At 42.0% G+C, this 18,316-nt stretch overlaps 2 protein-coding genes across 4 annotated transcripts; both read right to left on the minus strand.

Annotated features, from left to right (window-relative positions):
- Positions 1-2,391: 2,391 nt before the first annotated feature.
- RIOK2 (RIO kinase 2) lies at positions 2,392-12,819 on the minus strand. 2 transcript variants are annotated; one of them, XM_058826924.1, is made up of 10 exons: positions 12,531-12,819; positions 11,848-11,986; positions 11,039-11,155; positions 10,047-10,222; positions 8,515-8,603; positions 7,185-7,376; positions 6,712-6,804; positions 5,283-5,819; positions 4,322-4,415; positions 2,392-2,710 (listed from the first exon to the last, which is right to left on the minus strand). In XM_058826924.1, exons 1-10 carry the CDS (start codon positions 12,594-12,596, stop codon positions 2,549-2,551), a joined length of 1,665 nt encoding a protein of 554 aa, XP_058682907.1. In that variant the 5' UTR covers positions 12,597-12,819; the 3' UTR covers positions 2,392-2,548. The 2 variants fall into 2 exon arrangements, with proteins under 2 accessions (XP_058682907.1, XP_058682906.1); XM_058826923.1 differs by having other exon boundaries at positions 4,322-4,418; positions 12,531-12,814.
- Positions 12,820-15,964: 3,145 nt separating this feature from the next.
- MRPL50 (mitochondrial ribosomal protein L50) lies at positions 15,965-17,342 on the minus strand. 2 transcript variants are annotated; one of them, XM_058826926.1, is made up of 2 exons: positions 17,214-17,342; positions 15,965-16,470 (listed from the first exon to the last, which is right to left on the minus strand). In XM_058826926.1, exons 1-2 carry the CDS (start codon positions 17,312-17,314, stop codon positions 16,074-16,076), a joined length of 498 nt encoding a protein of 165 aa, XP_058682909.1. In that variant the 5' UTR covers positions 17,315-17,342; the 3' UTR covers positions 15,965-16,073. The 2 variants fall into 2 exon arrangements, with proteins under 2 accessions (XP_058682909.1, XP_058682908.1); XM_058826925.1 differs by having other exon boundaries at positions 15,965-16,473.
- Between the last annotated feature and the right edge of the window lie 974 nt (positions 17,343-18,316).

The following is an 18,316-nucleotide window of genomic DNA, read 5'->3' on the forward strand; positions in this document are numbered from 1 at the left end:
TTGTCAGCTGGGAAAGGAAAAAAGGTTGAGTGGGGTGAGAAAAGGTTTGCTGCAGGTTTTATTCTAGTTTCATATTCTTGTAGTTCTATAAACCTTTTGTATTCATTTCAAGTTTTAAGCCTGTTTTGCCCTTCTCCTAATCCATATCTCACAGCAAGAAATTAGTACTCTGGTGATTTTAGCTAGCACTAAAACCACCACATCAAGTATTAAAATGAATGCTGTATGTATAATGTTTAAATGGCTTTGCTGTAATAGTCAATATATGTATGTTTGAATGGTCTGCTTAGTTAGGATAACATTCGATGAACAGATGGGACCTGGCTGCTATCAACACTCACTGTCTGTGGAAAGAAGGAGCCAAGGCCCAAATTAGAAGGTGATAAAAAGAGGATTAAAACCACAAGCCAAGAAACATGCATGCTCTAAAAAGGTAGACCCAAGGAGTGGCCATGCTAAAAAGTTCCTGGAAAATGTAAACAAGTTAATAGAAAAGTTTGAATATGCATAAAGTGTATGAATATGCATCATGTTGATGCAATAGAAATGGTATATAAAAGGTGTTTCCAAAGCACCAGGTGTGCTCTTGGCAGAGTGCCAAGCACACAGCCATTTTAACCCCTTGCCTTATTGTCTTTGTCTCTTATTGCCTTTTTTATTGAACCTTTTAAAATTTACCAGAACCGTGAACGTCGCTTTTCACATTGTCAAACATCCCTCCTTAGCCAAAGGAGCTGAGGAAGATGTACCGAGGGCACGCACAAGGTCTCCCAGTGCAGAAAGGGGCGGGCAGCCGTGGGGATGGGGCTCTGGGTGGTGAGATGCCCAGCAGACCAAAAAGGAGGCAGTGAAGGAGTTTCAGGCTGAGTGCAGCTCGTCCCTACCCACGGGGCGCACCCTGCTCTCCTCCCCTGCAGAGCAGGCTGGTAGCGCTCCCAGCACCGCGCTCCCGGTACGTGGCGGTGAAGGTGCCGCCCGCTCCTCCCAGAGCATGGAGCGGATGCGGCTGCTGTGGCTTTACCAGGCAGCCCAGAGCCACCACTGCTTCCCTACCCTGCAGCCATCCCAGCGGGAATGGGTGGCGGGCGAGCAGCCACGGAGGTGCATGGCTTGGGTCCAGTGGGGAAAGGCTTCAGCCACGGGAACTCCTCCTCCTGCCCTGCAAGGGACACGGCGATGCCAGCGGCAGCCCCACCTTACTCTGCCCGGCACCGTGGGCCGTGAGCTTTGATGGCAATGCGGCTGTGCCAGTGCCCCTCGTGCAGACAGCCGCTGCCGCACCCTGGTCAGGGGTAGAGTGAAGGGAACTGGGAGCCACAGGTGAGAATATCCAGTGCCAGTGAGTGCCAGTGAAAATGAGAAGTTGGATTTTTCACATTTAACACCCCAAACTGCCAGGTTACATCACTTCCTGTTACTTCTTGTAATATAGAAGCATTCTCTGCTTATGGTGACTAAGAAGATAAATGCTCTGGTGTTTGTGAAGGACTCTTGGTGTAAGAATGAACAAACACTGTGTCTGTAGGGGTTGTATTCTAGGAGTTTCTAATGTTTTGGAGGTTCCTACCTACTGAGTACTGTCCACATCATGTGAAGACACTGAACATTAAAAAAAAATGAAAAAACAACAAACCATCAACCAAACAACTCCAAAACTAATCAGAATGGATACACAAATGAGACTAAACTCCTGTTGGTCAGCTCTGCCACTACTGATGATTCACACAGAAATATTAATGGAATCATGTGCACTCTATGCAAATGACAGCAACGTATGAGGGATGAACACTCGCAAGCAAAAGACTGAAAGATTTCTAAATTACTGCTCAGTACTGCTTTTACAGATTTATGTCAGTTGTATTTTACCATTATTTTATGATTAACTTTTTATATCTACTGTAAGATACTTTTACCTTCAGAATACAGTTGAATGGCAGTAGGGTTTTTTGTGCTTGAGTATTGTTTTGTAGAAAAGCACTTCAAAAATGTGCTTGTGCCAATGAATATTTTAATGATTTCTCTTACTTATGTTTCTAAGCTCCAGCAGATATATCATATCCTACACAAAATGATTATTTCAGCCAATTAAACCAAGTTTTATTAACTTGATCTGACTAAATCCCTAACTTTTTGAAGTAAAGCTAGAAAAAAGTAATGTAGCATTTGACTGACTTAGCAAAATCTACTTCCATTTTATATTTATGCAAATAATTGTGCATCTACAACTGAGGAAAAGAAAAAGGCTTTTTGTGCCTCTACACAACAAACACACCAAAATTCAGTTATGACAAAACACTGCTGGAAATTCCTGTCAATCTTAATAAATACTACTGATATAATGTAAATTACAGTCAACAGTTTTGACTAGAAACACAAAACACAACCTCCCAGTCAAAGTCACAGGAATGAAAATGAGGTTTATTAATTCCCAGAAAAACATCTGGTTTGCATAGCAGAGATTGCTTCTTTACATAAAAGGATTATTGGCAAATGAGCATGATCCATTCAGCTGTACACATTCCTCATGTTCAACAGGAGCTTTAATAAATTATCCCCAGAAACTGACTGCATCCAAGCTTGACTTAATGTTGTGCATATTTTCTCGACGTTGTTTAGTGTAAATATTTGCCTCCCCTTTTTGCAGCCGTTGCTTCAGAGCAGACTTTTGCTGCTTGGTCAGTTGACGCTTTATCTTCTGTTTCACCAGCTCCTATGAACAAACACACGATTTGTCATCAAAACTGCTTTAAATCACTTAGTAGTAGGACATAACATGACCGCAGGATTTTTTCAGGACCAACATGAACATTCATGATTCATGATGTTCACCTTGACTGCAGAAATGAACAGTTGTTTCCTTGTAAGAAAATCATAAAACAGTTCAGCTGAGTGAAAAAGGAGATTCTCTGCTATGGCCAAGGTCTGCATGGAGTGCTGTGTGTGTGCTACACCCTCAAGACTCACAACACCTAAAGGGGTATGGGGTTATGTGCTTTTGTCTTCTGATAGTCTTCATTATAATAAATAGCATTTTAAATATTTTTCATTTTAAAATTAAACTTCAAGTGTGTTCCTTACTGAGATGCTAAAGGACCCACACCTCTCAGTGCAGAACACAGGCCTTACACAAAAATGTAAAAGCTGTTAATATTGCAAAACATTTAATGTCTGGCAGTAATTCTTTGGTTTATGCTGATTCTTTTTAGCACGCTGGTTATTCTGAAGTTTAGATTACAAAAATGTGATTGATTCTAATGGAAAACAACAACTATGTAACACAAGTGTGGCTAACAGAGATGGGGAATTAGTGATTTACAATTCCTCTGCAAGTTTTCCTGTTCCATCAAACTGGAGTAGTTTTATGAAATTCCATCTGTTATTCCATCTGTGGCTCATTCTGAGCTCTGATCTCCATTGTGATGGCAATATCTGCCCACAACAAAAACAAAGCCATGATTTTGTAAACTGTGGCATGGTCCTACCTCAAGCTGCCACAATGATGTCAAGTGCACACCTGCATATTTTTTTTAAAGAAAAAAAGAGAAATCAAATTATTTTCATCTACTTCATCACAGTGGAATCATGTATTGCTGGAAACCTGCTACAATAAATTCTGCAAGGCGGATACCATTATGACATATAATCTAATGTAAATTCACCAAATTCTAATCCTGAACTGCAGCACTTGGTGGAAAGACTCACCGGTCTTTCCCTCATCACAACCTACATGTGTTCTAAAATTCCTGACGCCAAGTAGACATATCACCTACTGCCTGCTCTGGGGTTGAAGAAAAGCACATTAAATTCTGCTGAAAATGTCCTGATTTATGTAATTCAGAAGGCCAAATTCAAATTGCCAAAGAGATCGCTGTTGAAGGTGAGTTCACAGAAATCTTTTGGAAAAGGCTGTGAAATCTCTAAGGAGAGAGGTAAGAAAGGAAAACTTAAATCTAGACTCAAACATACATCTGCAAAATAAAAAAATATTAATTGTGGCTAGCAACAGAAATGAATGAACTGACACTGTTAGTGCATTAACACATTATATATTAGTTATTAGGTAAATGAGAGTTGTTAGTGTTGACATGGAGCTGCAGTGAGAGACTAAAAAGAAAAATACGAAGGGGAGTGCTGGAAATCCATCCTGTAAACAATTACAGCAGTATCAGTCCTATTTTTCTGTGGGAATGGAGATGCAAACTGAAGAGGTAACTGTTTTTAAAGATGCCAGAGAACAATTTCAGAAACAGGTGCTAACCGCTACCTGCAATTTAATGTGGTCTGAGGGTAAATTAGATACAACGTAACAAACAGTATTTACCGGAGGAATGGTTGAACAGCTCCCAACACTTCTGACTGATGTGATGCTCTTAGTCCTTGTTCTGTGCCCAGCAGTGGGAACAACACACTCTTCACTACTGAAACACATAAATCAATGTATTATTCCACTAGCAAGACAAACACATCTTTACCTTTGAGCACTCTGAGTCTTCACTTTCTGGGCTACAACTTGAAAACCCACAACAGAACGTGCAAGTTTTAAACATTAACACTGGTTGTTCAAGACAGACTTTGTGAAAGCAAGAATTTGTTGCACAACAGCCATGAGACTTGTGTTCATGCAGAGCACAAGAAGAGAAACCTCAGGGCACTAAAACACTTCAGATTCTGCACAACATTTTGACATTTAACTGAAAAGCAGAAGCAAATGAGGAGTCTGATCTCTGTGTCCACATACATGCTGGGCTGGCAAACTCAAGAAACAGTTTCACATACAATGGGTTAGTCTGAAGGCAAGCAGGAATATTTCTAAATATGATGGGAAAGGAATTAAAAGCCAGAACAATGTAAAAATGATGTAAATTATATTTGCATAAAACACTCCAAGGAACTTGTTCTTGATAACTTCAGTGGAGAGAGCAGCAGAACATTTGGCTTTGACATAAAGTATCTGAATTATAAACTTACTCATTAAAGTTATTTAGAAGTAGTATTTTAACTACTTCATTATCAGTATTAGCTGAAATGAAGAAAAAGGGGGAAAAGTCCACCACAGAAAAATAGGTTGGCCTTTGAAGTGCAAGACCAGCTTTCTCATTAGATACTACAACAGAGCTGGACGACCAATAGGAAGGGTATTTACAGCTATATTTTCAAAATAATTTAATTTTTAGTCTTCAGTTTAAAGAAGAAGAGCAGTCCCTCTTAAGCTACTTGACACATTTACATTTCTGGGGGCAAGGGAAGGGCCACACTCCTAGATAGTAAATGTGAATCTTTACCTGTAATGATGGAATTCCTCATTTAAAGCTGATGAGTGGAACAGCTCAGGGCACTCATCCTCATTCTCCTTGCCCTCACAGCACCCTCCCTGACCTGCCTGACCTTCCAGTTCAGCAGCATTTTCTGTTAATCCTTTGCCCTTAAAAGAAGTAATTGCAGAACTCTGGGTGTCTTCACTGGACTTCCAAGGCACAGCTGGCCCTTCATCTTTTTCCAAGGCTGAACTCAACTCTGCCATATTCAGTCTTCGTGTATTCTCACTGCTTTCAGCTGCATCAGCCTCTTCCTCACTGCTGCTCACAGCGTTGTCAGAGGCTCTGCTTTCAGAGAAATCACCCACTTCACATATGAAGTTTTCACTGTTTTCTTCATTTTCTCTGAAGAAGTTGAGCTCCTTCTCAGCATCCTCTGCAAGTTCTAACATCTCTGTATTGTCATCCTCATAAAAACCTGTGTGGTAAAGCAGTTCACCATCTTCCTGCATCTCTTTTGCATAGCCACTGGCAGCAATCTCTTTATCAAGAGAACACTCTCTCCTGTGAAAAAGGAATGTTTTCTTTTAATATACTAAATTTAATAAGCCAAGTTACCAATATACTACATTTTGGGCTTAAAATGCTAACCAAGCTAGACTAAAATTACCCACACTGTTAACAAAAAAGATACACTCTGTTGAAACATACAAAATACATGGTGGTGCTGAGACTTAGGTGAAATACTAAATTAGAACGTTATACAAGAGAAGAAAACTCCTCCGGAAGATGATTCATTCTCCATAACCTGCATTTATGGGTTTTTCCTTTACAGGAAATTGTTTTACTTTAGCAGGAATAACATTTGGATTTAAATTCAAATTATGCTCAAGCAAATAGAATAATAAAGGATCTGACATACAAAGGCTGGATAAAGTGTGGAACTCCTTAGGAAAAGTGCTCAGGATGAAATAACACCATTTTCATTGCACAGTTTCAGTCTTAAAAAGAGTGAAAAATTAGTTTACTTTTCAGAGGTAGCAAAAGACTTTAGGAAGAAAAGTTTAAATGTAGTAATACCTGAGGAGGCACTTACCCTATTTACAAGCATTTTAAAAATAGATTTAAAATGGAAACCCAAATTAATCCTCAAATAAATGAATCAGGTTGATTCGAATCACTGTTAAAATTTCCTGGACATTCACCAGTTGGATCAAGCTCTTCCTTGGTTGCAAGACAAAGAAGGCAGCTGAGGATTTTAAAGCACACCTGAAAACCTCTTACAGTAACTTTGAAGAAAACACAATAGAAATGAGAAAAATGCAACTTTAAATTGCATATCTGGGCCTATTTTTTTTTTCATTCTCCTACAGGCATCTCTCACAGGAGTCCACTTTTCTCACAAAACCAACACTAGTGCCATAAGCAGAACTCAAATTCATCTGGTCATTTCTACCTGATGTCTTTGAAGGTTGGAAAGAGCTCACTCTCATAGTTGAAGCGTTTCTTGAAGAACTCCTTAATACAGTTAACATCTCTGTTAAAATACCTGTAAAAAATACAGAATTGTACAAACAAAAGATCAGTGAAGTCTATTGCAATGAGAAGCATTTACCCTACATGGTTTTATTTGAAAATTATTTCTATTAGTGATCTCAAGCCAAAAGGCTAGGAAGAGAAACTGGATACAGCTCATTTCTGAGTTTCTTAACCAAACAGTATTATTATCTCTGAGAAGCAATTAATCACATATTTATTCTGCAGAGACATTGCTAGTCATTCTTCATTTGGAACATAACTTGTGCTGCATCACAACAATGGCAGAGAAAGATCCAGGAAAAGACTTATGGAATCAAGTCATGGTTGACTGTTTGCTGTCATCAGCATTTGTCAGATTCACATGGAAAACACCTTAGGATCTAAACCTACCATTCAGCATTTGCATGTGATGTTGACATCATCTGAGGGAAATCAATCAAAGTGGCATGGTCGTTGTTATCCAAGATGAGATTAAACTCATTGAAATCCCCATGGATCAGACCATGATTGGCAAGTTTTACAATCAGGTCCATTAATTCACTGTAGACTGCAGCAGGATCTTCCATCTGGCGCACCTGGCACCTGAAAAGTTCAGTAAAATATTCTGAACCTTGAAAGACTTAATTTAAAAATACAGATAAAGTATACAAAAAACATCTGACAGAATGCCAGAGTAATTCAAATTAAAAGGGTCCTCACGTCTCTGATCCAGCATCCTTCTAAAAGCTGAGTCAAATCTGAGACCAGACCAGACTGCTCAGGTCTCTGTCTAGTTGGGATAGAAAACTTCCAGGAATGGAGAGGGTCAGTGAAACCTTCCCTGTGCTACTGCCTCTCTGTCCTCAAGAGGAGAAAATACCTCATTATACCCAAGCTAAACCTCGTCTAAACTCACACTGATTGTCTCCCATTGAGCACTGCTGTCCTAACAGATTATGCAAATAATGGACCAGCAAATTTTCTGTTTCTCCTGTTTTAGGTAACCATATTGTCAGTAGGAGCTTAATCTTTTTACACTGAAATTCAAACGGCCCATGACTCTTTCTTTTACAAAATCAGATTTTCTAGATTATGTTAGGAAAAGAAGAAAAAGTAAACTTCCACTGCAATCCACTGCAGATCACCACAAGGAACTCAAAGTGTTCTGTTTACACAACCGATGTGGAATTATTTAACAAATGAAGGTGGGAACACAGAACACAATTAAGTCTTTTCCACATTATTCTTCAACTGTTTTACTTTGGAATTAATTCCCTTTTGACTAAACTTAACATCTTGAATTCTATACAAGAGAATGGACTGGTTTGTTCTGTAACTGGACACTTTAAATCTCTGGATTAGACCTGGGTTATTGTATGAAAGAGAAAGGCCTTTTGCATTCAAAACCAAACCAACCCTTCACCTACAAATCTCAATAATATCTGATGTTTCTAGAAGTTGAAAACTCAAGAAAAATAATCTTTCTCAAAGGCGCAAAACCAGATTTTACATGGTAGTCTATGTAAACAGTGCAGAAGCGAGTTACAAACTCACCTGAATTAACAGAGCAAGGATCACAAACCAGAGCTCAGAACATGAGGGATATTAATACTCTGTATACAAAGTAGCATACAGAACATGCAATTTCCATGTAGAAAACAAGGGGAAACCCTAACCCTGTTACTTTTCCTGAAGTTGTCAGAGTCTCTGTAATACAGGGAATTCAAGCTTCACTACTTACAGAGGATATCCATCAACAAGTTCCATAACAACTGCATGCCTATTGTAGTCTATAGGCTTTGGAACAGGAAATTCTCTGTCATGCAAAGCCTGGAACGAGACAACAAATTGAAAAATTAAAATTAAATAGTTAAGGAAACATTACATATATTGACAAACCCACACCTAAGATAAGCAGTACGTATCACTGTGATAGCACTGTGATATATTGCCCAAATCACGTGCTAAAGAAGGAAAACAGCCTCACAGCCATGGGAACTTTCACTGCAAAGACAATAAAATTCCGAAGTTTAGATACCAAGTGCACTGCCTACAGTTTAATTATCATGCATCTGGAAGAAAACCACAACAGACTGAAGAAATGACAGAACCTTTTCTGGTACATTAACCTGTGGAATCAGTAGCAGATGACTGGAAATTGGGTGTTTGGCATTAGAAAAGAATTCCACACTAAGATGCTGCCAATACACTCCTGCCTGATTAGTCAATCTAAGCTCAGTTGCTGTAAACACAAGTTAATTCTTATATAGTAATGATCAGTGGTATACCACACTTAAGATTAAACGAAAGTAGGTCATAATATTTTGAAGCTCTCCTATTTGCCTTCTCTAGCACAAATTCGCTGGATCCACACAACATTTTTCTGCATGCATTCCTTATTTACACATTCTGTTGTTACCAGTGAATTTTTCTAAGAGTCCTAAGTTAAAGCAACATAAATACCATTTTTGTTACTTAAGAATTACTGTTTTTCAGCACTCAATTAAACCTCCCCCAACCCTCTGCTCAGGGAAACTGACTCCCCTTACAATTACATTCCTACAAGTTCTGACCACATAAGGCTTTACCAGTTGGACCACCTGGACCAATACAGAGGTTCTAAATGATGGTGCTTGCTCTTTCCCTCTCTGTGGAGGCCACTGACACAATCCATCATGGTTCTTTTTTTACAAGAAGAATAAAATTGTATTTCATGTATTTCAATTGTATTAGCTGTTTATTATTAATGAGTTTTCAGATATCATCTCTCATGGCTATACGGTATCTGTGGTTTTTAAAGCAGGGAAAAAAACCCCACAGAATTCCAGAGTAGCAGTATATGCCTGGGAATGAAATATTTTCTCACAGTGCAGAACTAAATGTGTATTTTAGATCAAACCACCAATTTTGCTCTGAAAGACTTCCCTCAACAGCACAGCAACAAGTGCAAGCTTGGTAAAACAAAAAATAGGCTAATTTTAAGAAATGACAGCTGTTTCCTATGACAGCTGCTTCCTAGTTTATGCAATAAATTTGAAGGAAAAACTGCAGAACTGATGATATATAGATTATCTATTCATAAATAATATCATTAATTTGAAATTCTCTCATGACACCTGAATCTATCCTATGTATACTTTAAGACCATTTGGGGAGAGAAAAAATGAAGCATAAATCCTATCAGCACTGCGAACACAACCAGATCAAAAGGCAGCCTGAGAGGCATCTTCCAGCCTGTCTCACCATTGCTGGCACTGTGTGAGGGCCACCCACCTTCATATAGGCAAACTCCTTCATTGCTGCTATCCGGGACAAGTACAGCCAGGACATTTTGTGCCTGTGCTTGTGGTAGTCACGTTTGTTTTTCAGGTTTCGGAAGGAGGTTCTCCCCAGCCTGTGTAATTTCAGCGCAAACTGTTGCTCCTCTTCATTGGCAACAATATAAATATCTAGAAAATACATTACAGCACAGATCCAAGAAATGAATGATATCTAACAAGCCAGCTGAAAAAGTGCAGTTAAAGTCTGTTACCTCACTCCTCACCCTTTCTGACCAGCAAGTTTTAGCAAAGGCAGATGATTATATAGTTTGCATCAGAGGTTTTGAACATGAAGAAATTACTGTTAAAAGAGTTCATGGTACTCCTATAAAAGAAATGCTGATGGGATCTGAAGTATCTTTCAGTGTTCTGTGTTCTTAACCACACCCTGGAAGAGCTTCTCCTTTCTGATGAACTCAAGGGACCAGACTCTTAATTTAAAGTGTTAACAAATAACCTAAACTTAATTTCTACCATTTGCCCCAAACAATCCCCTTCTCCCATTACAGAAGTCACATTCTGTGTCAAACTACATGAACATAAGAGGAACCAAGATAGTGTTCTGATAGTTTTGAGCCTATTTTACTTTACTACCTTATTTCTAAGTGGGATGAAAAAGATGAAATTATCTTTTTGTTAAATGGTTTGAAACTCTTCACAAAGCACAACACAAGCAGCACCTGCCTGCAAAGTAGCTTTTTAAATAATAAACTAAGAAACAGACAAATGGGAAAAGTGCAATTACACCATTGTGAAAAAATACTCAATTGTAGCCAGGAGCCTCACAGAGCACTTGAACGTGCTATGTTCAAATGCATCTTGATGTCTGACAGATTAACTGATCTGCCTATCCAAAGGAAAACTCCCCTAGCTTCTAGCAAAATATTTGCAATATTACAGATGTGTTTGCTTTAAAAAATTATTTAAAAGGTTATTTTAGTTTACCTGATTCTTTGCCAACACCCATCTGGTTTCCCACAGAACTGATGACTTGCCGGGAGGAAAGAGTTTTCAGAGCCAGGTAATCATATCCTGCATTAGTTAACCGATAACCCTGGACAGCTGGGTAAAAATAAAATACATTTCACTCATTTTTATGCATACATTCAATTTAAAATAAATCTCAATTTAGTGTTGCTTCTTGCTCCATGAAGTACCTATCACCCCTAATATTTCATCCCTTGGCTCTTACCAGCCCAATGTGACTGAACGGTGAAGATATTTAAATTGGTTTGGAGCAACCCTCAATCCCCTAAAAAACTAGGACAAAAGGGAGAGGTATTTCCCATAGATGTCCCCACTGTGTTTGCAGGGCCAAATCCAAGAAAAAGGCTGAAGAGAATGGGGAAAGGCCTGCCAAACTTTTCATATGGCATATAATAAATACTGCTTTAGCAGCTGTTCCTGAAGCAGTGAAAGTGCAAGGATTGTGCAGTCTGTTCCAGAACTGTGAGGATATCACTCATTTGGGTTGATTCCTACACATACTTGAATATTGTTTCAACTGATGATTCTTTTTACCTTATTCTGAGCGAAAAAGAAAGTTAACTGTTCATCTTTTTTCCGCCTATCAGTTCTTAAGGTAGAAGCAGACACAGCATTTGGTGCTGTACAAACCCACATTTCCAGGCTGAGTCCAAGAGAAGGCAAAGCAAACACTGGGCACTCCTACATCCTGACCTGTTGGGCAGCTACCACTATGAGGCACTGGGGACAGGATAAGAAAGGGTGTCCAACACAAAATTCAAACTCACTTTTAGTTCGTTCGTAAGCCACAAGTTTGTGCTTTGCCAGCTCTCTCAGAATTTTATTACAGCCACCATGTTTAAGGCTGGCAATGGAAGCAATTAAGCTGGAAGGAACTATTTCATGGTTCTTCATGCCCATTTCCACCTAAAAGAGTAATTAAAAACAGATTTGTCAGCCCTGTGTTCAACAACGAAATATCAGATCCTGCTCAAACGTAAAATCCCTTTGCAAACAGGCAATTTTTAAAGACTACGGATTTTAAGACTTGACTGCTACATTTCAGAAGACCTTTCTATTTGCATCATTGCTCTTTGGCAGCTTACGTACAACCCACCCTGAGAAGTTCTTCAGTGCCAGTCACGACATAAGCGGCTAATTAGACTTCAGTCCCAGTCAAAGGGAGCAGAGACAGCAGAGACGCTGGGGATGCTGCCTCACCGTGATGGGTCTGCGACCACCCGGACACCCCCAGGGACTCCTCTTGGCACCCCCAGAGAACCCCCGAGAATCCCCAAGAACTCCCGATTCCCCCCAGCCCGGCGGCCGAAGGCAATGCCGGCCCGAACCGGGCCCTCCCCAGAAGCGGCCAGCGCGGAGCCCCAGGGGAGGCAGTGGCACCACAGGCGGGTCCCTCCCGCCGCCGGCTGCGACAGCGCCCGGCCCGGCCCCGCTGCCCGTGCCCGCTCACCGCGGTCAGCACCCTGAAGTGCTCCCGGGACAGGTACCGCAGCATCACCACGTTCAGCTTCCCCATGGCCGCGCTGGCAGAGGAGCAAGAACAGGAAAAGGAGGAAAAAGATCAGGAAAAGGACGAGGAGAGCAACAAGGAGGATGAAGAGGAGCGCGGCCGCACATGCGCAGCGTTCCCTTGGTAGGTCCTGGCAGCTGCGTACGCTGCAGCGCTCCGCCGGGTCCCGCTGCCCTCCGCCCGTCACCGAGCCGGGAACGGGAACCGAAACGCAGCGAAACTCTGCTCCGAGCTCGGAGGGACCCCCTTCCTTCCCTCTCTGCCGCGGGGGAGTTGTTTAGGACGCCCATGCAGCTGCCAGGACCCATCCACTGAGGAGGCCTTCCCGCCTGTCACGTGGTGCTGTGGGACAGTGAGGAAGGGCAGGGAATGCCGGGTCAGCGCGGCTGGGAAAGAGCTGTGTTTTGCGCAGGATAACCCGGTGTTGCCAACCCATTTAAACACAAATCCAGACGTTTTGGCAAGTTAATGTAGATAAAAACTCTTTCGTCTTCATTTATACTTCATGGCGGATATTGGAGAAAGTGAAGAACGTTCACATTCCACCACTTGGACCCCTGTAAAAGCAAGTTCTGAATGCCAAAATGTCAACATTTGTTGCAGTTTCCTTCACGTTAACACACTACATCCTCGCCTGGCATATTTCTCTCCCATTTTTTTTTTCTCCTTCCTTTTCCCCACTGTCTATTGTAGGTAAGAAGGCAAGATAATTTTCATTTCCCTCAGCCAGCCATCTGTCTGTTCACCTATCTTGAACAAAGAAAAAAAAGACCAAACAAAAACAATCTAAAGAACAGAAGACGGCCACATCAGACGCACACCTTGTGAACAAAGACCCATATTTTTTATCTGTGATCTCTGACTCTTACATTGTAGACTATATATTACTATACTGTATAGTATATACAATATAGTGTATTGTAGACTATGTACTACTATACGTTACCTTGTAGATCATATATTTGCTTATTAAATTTCCATCCTTTATTGTGTTTTGTAAATCTTAGGGACTCTATAATGGTTACAGATTACAGGCAAAGTTAATTTTACCTCTGATTTTATCTGCCTGCCAATGCCATGGTCAGTACTCTCACATGAGCCCATTTCACGGACACACAACAGGAAATAGGCTGAACTGTACCCTTCAGTGTACTTTGATTTTGGCCCATTTCCTCATCAAGCTGACACAAAACAAGCATTCACCTTTTTCAGGCACATCTAGTAGCAAATGAAGACCATTGTTTCCTATCCTTTATTGTTTGTTCTTTTTAAGAACCTTTGACTTTTCCTGCCTTGCTCTGATTCTAGACCTGTGAACTGAAAAGATCCTGTCACTGTTCCTGGAACAGATTTTGCTATGTGGTCAGCAGGGGAAGAAAGAAGAGAAACTTCCAGCTTCAGGAGACAGGGAAATGAACATGTGAGGCTTGGTGTCCTTGTCCAGCTCTCCACTATGAATTTATTACTTTTGTCCAGATTTTCCTTTATAATCTGACTGCCTGAAGAACCAGTTAGTAAATTCTGTGTTCCTGATATTTCACTATTCCATTTTTGCCAAGAGAAGTAGAAAGAGTCCCAAAGAATACACAGTTGTGTAGATATTAATTATTCTACAGAGATCTGTCTTTTTCTAAGAGTGTGAAATCTCCAGGAAGAGGAGATCCAATCATTACAGTCAGCCTCACTGACAGCATTCTAGAAATCGAAAATGCTATGTGAAATATCTACCTTGTTCTCTTTCAGAATTTCATGAACACTTGTTTTGCTTTGTGTGACTGTACCAAAAACCAACAAAAATAAACAAAAAAACCCAAAACACAAGAAAAAAACCCCAAAAAAACACAACAAAAAAGGAGAATAATTAAAACCAAACTTCACCACTTCATACCAAAAACAGCACTTTGATTTAAAATTTCTGACTTGGCCTGGAACAGGCCAACATTATGTGAATGCTGAGTGGTAAAAGCAGACAGCTTATCTCCAGAGAAAAGAATTGAATGGTTACTTTTTCCTTTAAACAGAAACTGTCCGGATGCTTAAGGAGGATGTATCCAATTTGATCCACAATTCAGGGATGTGAAGTCTGATGGCATGTTCCACAAATTCATGGATTACTTAGGTTACACTGTACTGCAATTAAGCAGTGTTCTGATGTTTTTAAGTGAAAGTAAATACAAGTAAAAACAGAAATAAAACTCAACTGAATTGTGTGTTATAAAACTTGCCAAGCTTCATACTCTGGAAAGAAAACATAAATTTTAACTATGTCGAGTGTTTCATTCCATGAGAGCTCTTGTTGACATACAGTGAGATATGAAACAGGTCAATTGAACAAATTTTCATGTTTTGGGGTTATTTTTTTCCTTTTGAGAAAGGGAAGTTGAAAAATCACACCATCCTGAAGGCTAACACAGATAACCCAGACTAATCCTTGCATCAGTCCTGTTGGCAGCTACTGCAATAGTTTTAACAGCCACATCTGGGCCAACTAGGAGCAGTATGAAGAAAACCAGCCAGGCAGACAGCTACAGTGCCATCCATCAGTCTGGGAAAAAGTATTCCAGAGCTTGGCATCTGTGTCCCAATGCTTGCCAAGCACATGCCAGGAGTGGCCACATAGACACTGGCTTTCACAGTAGTGAAATGGAAGGAAAGCAGGAGATGTGTGTGAGCCACAGTGTGAGCAGTGGGGAGAACACTGTCATGGTCCTGAGAATCAGAAGGGTAAAAGCTGGAAAACTCGTGCATTGGGATAAGGACAGTTTAATAGGGGAAGGAAAGGCCACACACACAAGCAAAGCAAAATAAGGAATTAATACCCTGCTTCCCATGGTTGGGCTGGTGTTCAGCACCTCCAGCATCACACATCACAGTGACTTGGGAGGACAAATGCCATCACTCCAAATGTCCCCTGCTTCCTTCTTCTCCCCCATTTTAAACACTGAGCCTGATGCCATGTGGTCTGGAATATCCCCTGGAGCACCTTGGGTCACCTGTCCTGGCTGTGTCCCTTTCCATGCACCCCCAGTCCCCTCACCAGTGTGGCAGTAACAAAAGCAGGAAAGGCCTTGGCTCTGTGCAAGCTCTACTTAGCAATAGCAAAAACATCTCAGTATTATCAGCCCTGAGTTCAGCACAGATCAAAAACACACCCCCATAACAGCCCCTAGGAAGAAAAATAACTCTACCCCAGCCAAAACCAGCACAGAAGTGCAGCGTAGAAACTGTGGAGGTGGCCCCCTTGTCCTGTCCTGATCCCCCTGGATCCTGTCAGTGCCCAGCAGCAGGGAAAGGGAAGGGGGCAGATGGCAGTGCCCATGCTGCAAACTGGTCTGCAGGGAAAATAGAGCAGAACAGGAACAGCCAAACCTGAGTGCAGCTCAGTGAAACTTTATTAGTGAAATTCACAGATCTCACTCCAACCAGAAGGCTCTGCTGCTGCCTGCAGCACAAGCCAGGCACGGGAATGCTCTGTGGGGGGACTCACTGCTGCCAGATGATTTTCAGGTTCGGGGGAAGCTCTGCAGCTGTGAGTTCATCAATTTTGGTCCCGTCTTTCACGGGGGTGGAATAGAAACCCAGCACATCCCCAGCACGGCGCATCCGGTGCAGCTGGGAGTTTGGGACAGCATGTCCCAGCTCTGCTGCCAGCCGTGCCAGCAGGCGATGCTTCAGCCTGTTCTCCTGCAGGGGAGTCTGCTGCCAGTCCTCAGGAAGAGAGGGCCCAAAGACTTCCCTGACGTGGGACTCGAGGCGGCTCTGCAGGTCCTCGGGGGGGAGGTAACTCCGGCTGCATGGTGGGGGACAGATCAGGCTGGGCTCACTCCTCTCTTCCTTCTCAGGAACTGCTCGGTCTGCTTCCACTTCTCTTTCCTCCTTCCTGCTGGCACCAGAACAAAAACATTTTCAGCCTCTGGGCTACTCAAGACAGAGTCAGAGCATTTTTGTATTTGTCGTGTTTTAAATGAGGGTCAATCCAGACAATTCACACATCTCATGGAACCATCAGATCTGTTATCTAGAAGTGCACAGGCTTTCCCCAAGTGCTGCTCTCCAAACAGGCTGCTTCTGCAGAGCAATCACCCACCCACATTAATTCATTGGTCTGAGTGAAAACAGCATCTTAACAAGATTAGTTACTTGGTTTCTGCTACAGCTCCATTTTCTAGTTTGCTGGGAATAAAAAGCATAACAGAAAATAACTGCTAGTACAGAACAAAATCAATGCCTATGTGCGAAAAACAAACAAAACAAAACCACTAGTTTTTAGCTAAAAATTTTACCTTCTCATATGCCACAATCTAGGCAAAAATCCATGCGTAGTTTCACATAAAATGTTACAAAGGAGCTAATTTTCATTCCCATGAAATCCCTCTCTTCCCACTCCTAACAAAAGCAGTAACAGCTCTAAAGGCTCCAACCCTGCACCACTGCACCCGCCCGCCAGCAGTGCACCTCGGTGGGCGCTGGTTGCCCAGAGAACCTGTGGAGTCTCCTTCCCTAAGGACATCCCAAAGCCACCTGGACAAATCCTGAGGGACTTGTTCAGTCGGGCTAAATGACCCCCAGAAGGCCACGGCCCAGTGAAGGCCCAGCATGCGGAGAAGGCCAGAAGCCACCCACCATCCTGTGCTCTGCGGGCACCTGCGGCCGCTCCAAAACGCCCTGAGCCCCGCGGCGCAGAGCCCAGACCTCCGCCACGCCGCCACCCGCACCGCTGCCATGCCGGGGGCGAGCCGGGCGCCTTGCCGCGGCCACTGCGGGTGACGCATTTCTGCTGTGCTCCCGCAAAGCCTCGTGGGAAATGTAGTCCGCCCCCTCAAGCCAGCCCCCTCGCTGGGAAACTGAATGCGTGAAAATTACCTGAGGAAAAGGCGCTCTTTGATGTTTGCTCTTTGTGTGCTTTCAGGCCTAACAGACAGGAAGGGAGATTTAATCAAGCAAACAACAACCTGTAAGTGATGTCCAGGTGTTGGAATGCTTAGAATATGCTGACTTGTAAGGGACTCATCAGGACCATCAAGTCCCTCTCCTGGCCATGCACAGCACCATTCCCAAAAGTCACACCATGTGCTCGAGAGTATCGTCCAAACGCTTCTTGAGCTCTGTCAGGCTGGTAACATTTCAGTGACTTCTTAAGTATTACACTGTTTCAACTCAATGGAAAATCTATCATGGAAACATATTTTCCAGTTGGTACATGGAAAGGCAAAATGTGATACAGTATCAGGTAAAATGAAAGAGCAAGTTTTGATGCCCTGTTTCATGTGAAAATAATGGTCGTCAGACCAAACATACCCACACTGAGGTGCACAGCTGCAAACCAAATTTTCTCCCAAAAAAATCCCACTGGGATACCCACCAGTCTTCCAATGACACGCAAACTTCTCTGTTGTGATGCACAAAAGATAGGCTGGAAATAAATCCCCATAGACTGATGTCTGTAGAGCAGGTATTTGTTTATTGCTGTGCTGGAGATGAGTGGGATTTCTCCTCCTAACTCACCCACCTTTGTCAAGTGCTGTGGTATTTTTACAATAGAGTAAGTATCATGTAGTATCACTATGTCACTACAATATCATCACATACGCTCTGGAACTAATGTAGTGTGATCTCATGGTTATTAGATAGTTCTACTGCACTGTGCTTGTACCTCCCCAGTTCAGGAGTCATCGGGGGTCATTGGTGAAGGCTTCCAAAGCCCTCTTTGCATCTGAACTTTTCAA

This window comes from Poecile atricapillus, chromosome Z (genome assembly GCF_030490865.1).
Source record: "Poecile atricapillus isolate bPoeAtr1 chromosome Z, bPoeAtr1.hap1, whole genome shotgun sequence".
NCBI classification, from domain to species: domain Eukaryota; kingdom Metazoa; phylum Chordata; class Aves; order Passeriformes; family Paridae; genus Poecile; species Poecile atricapillus.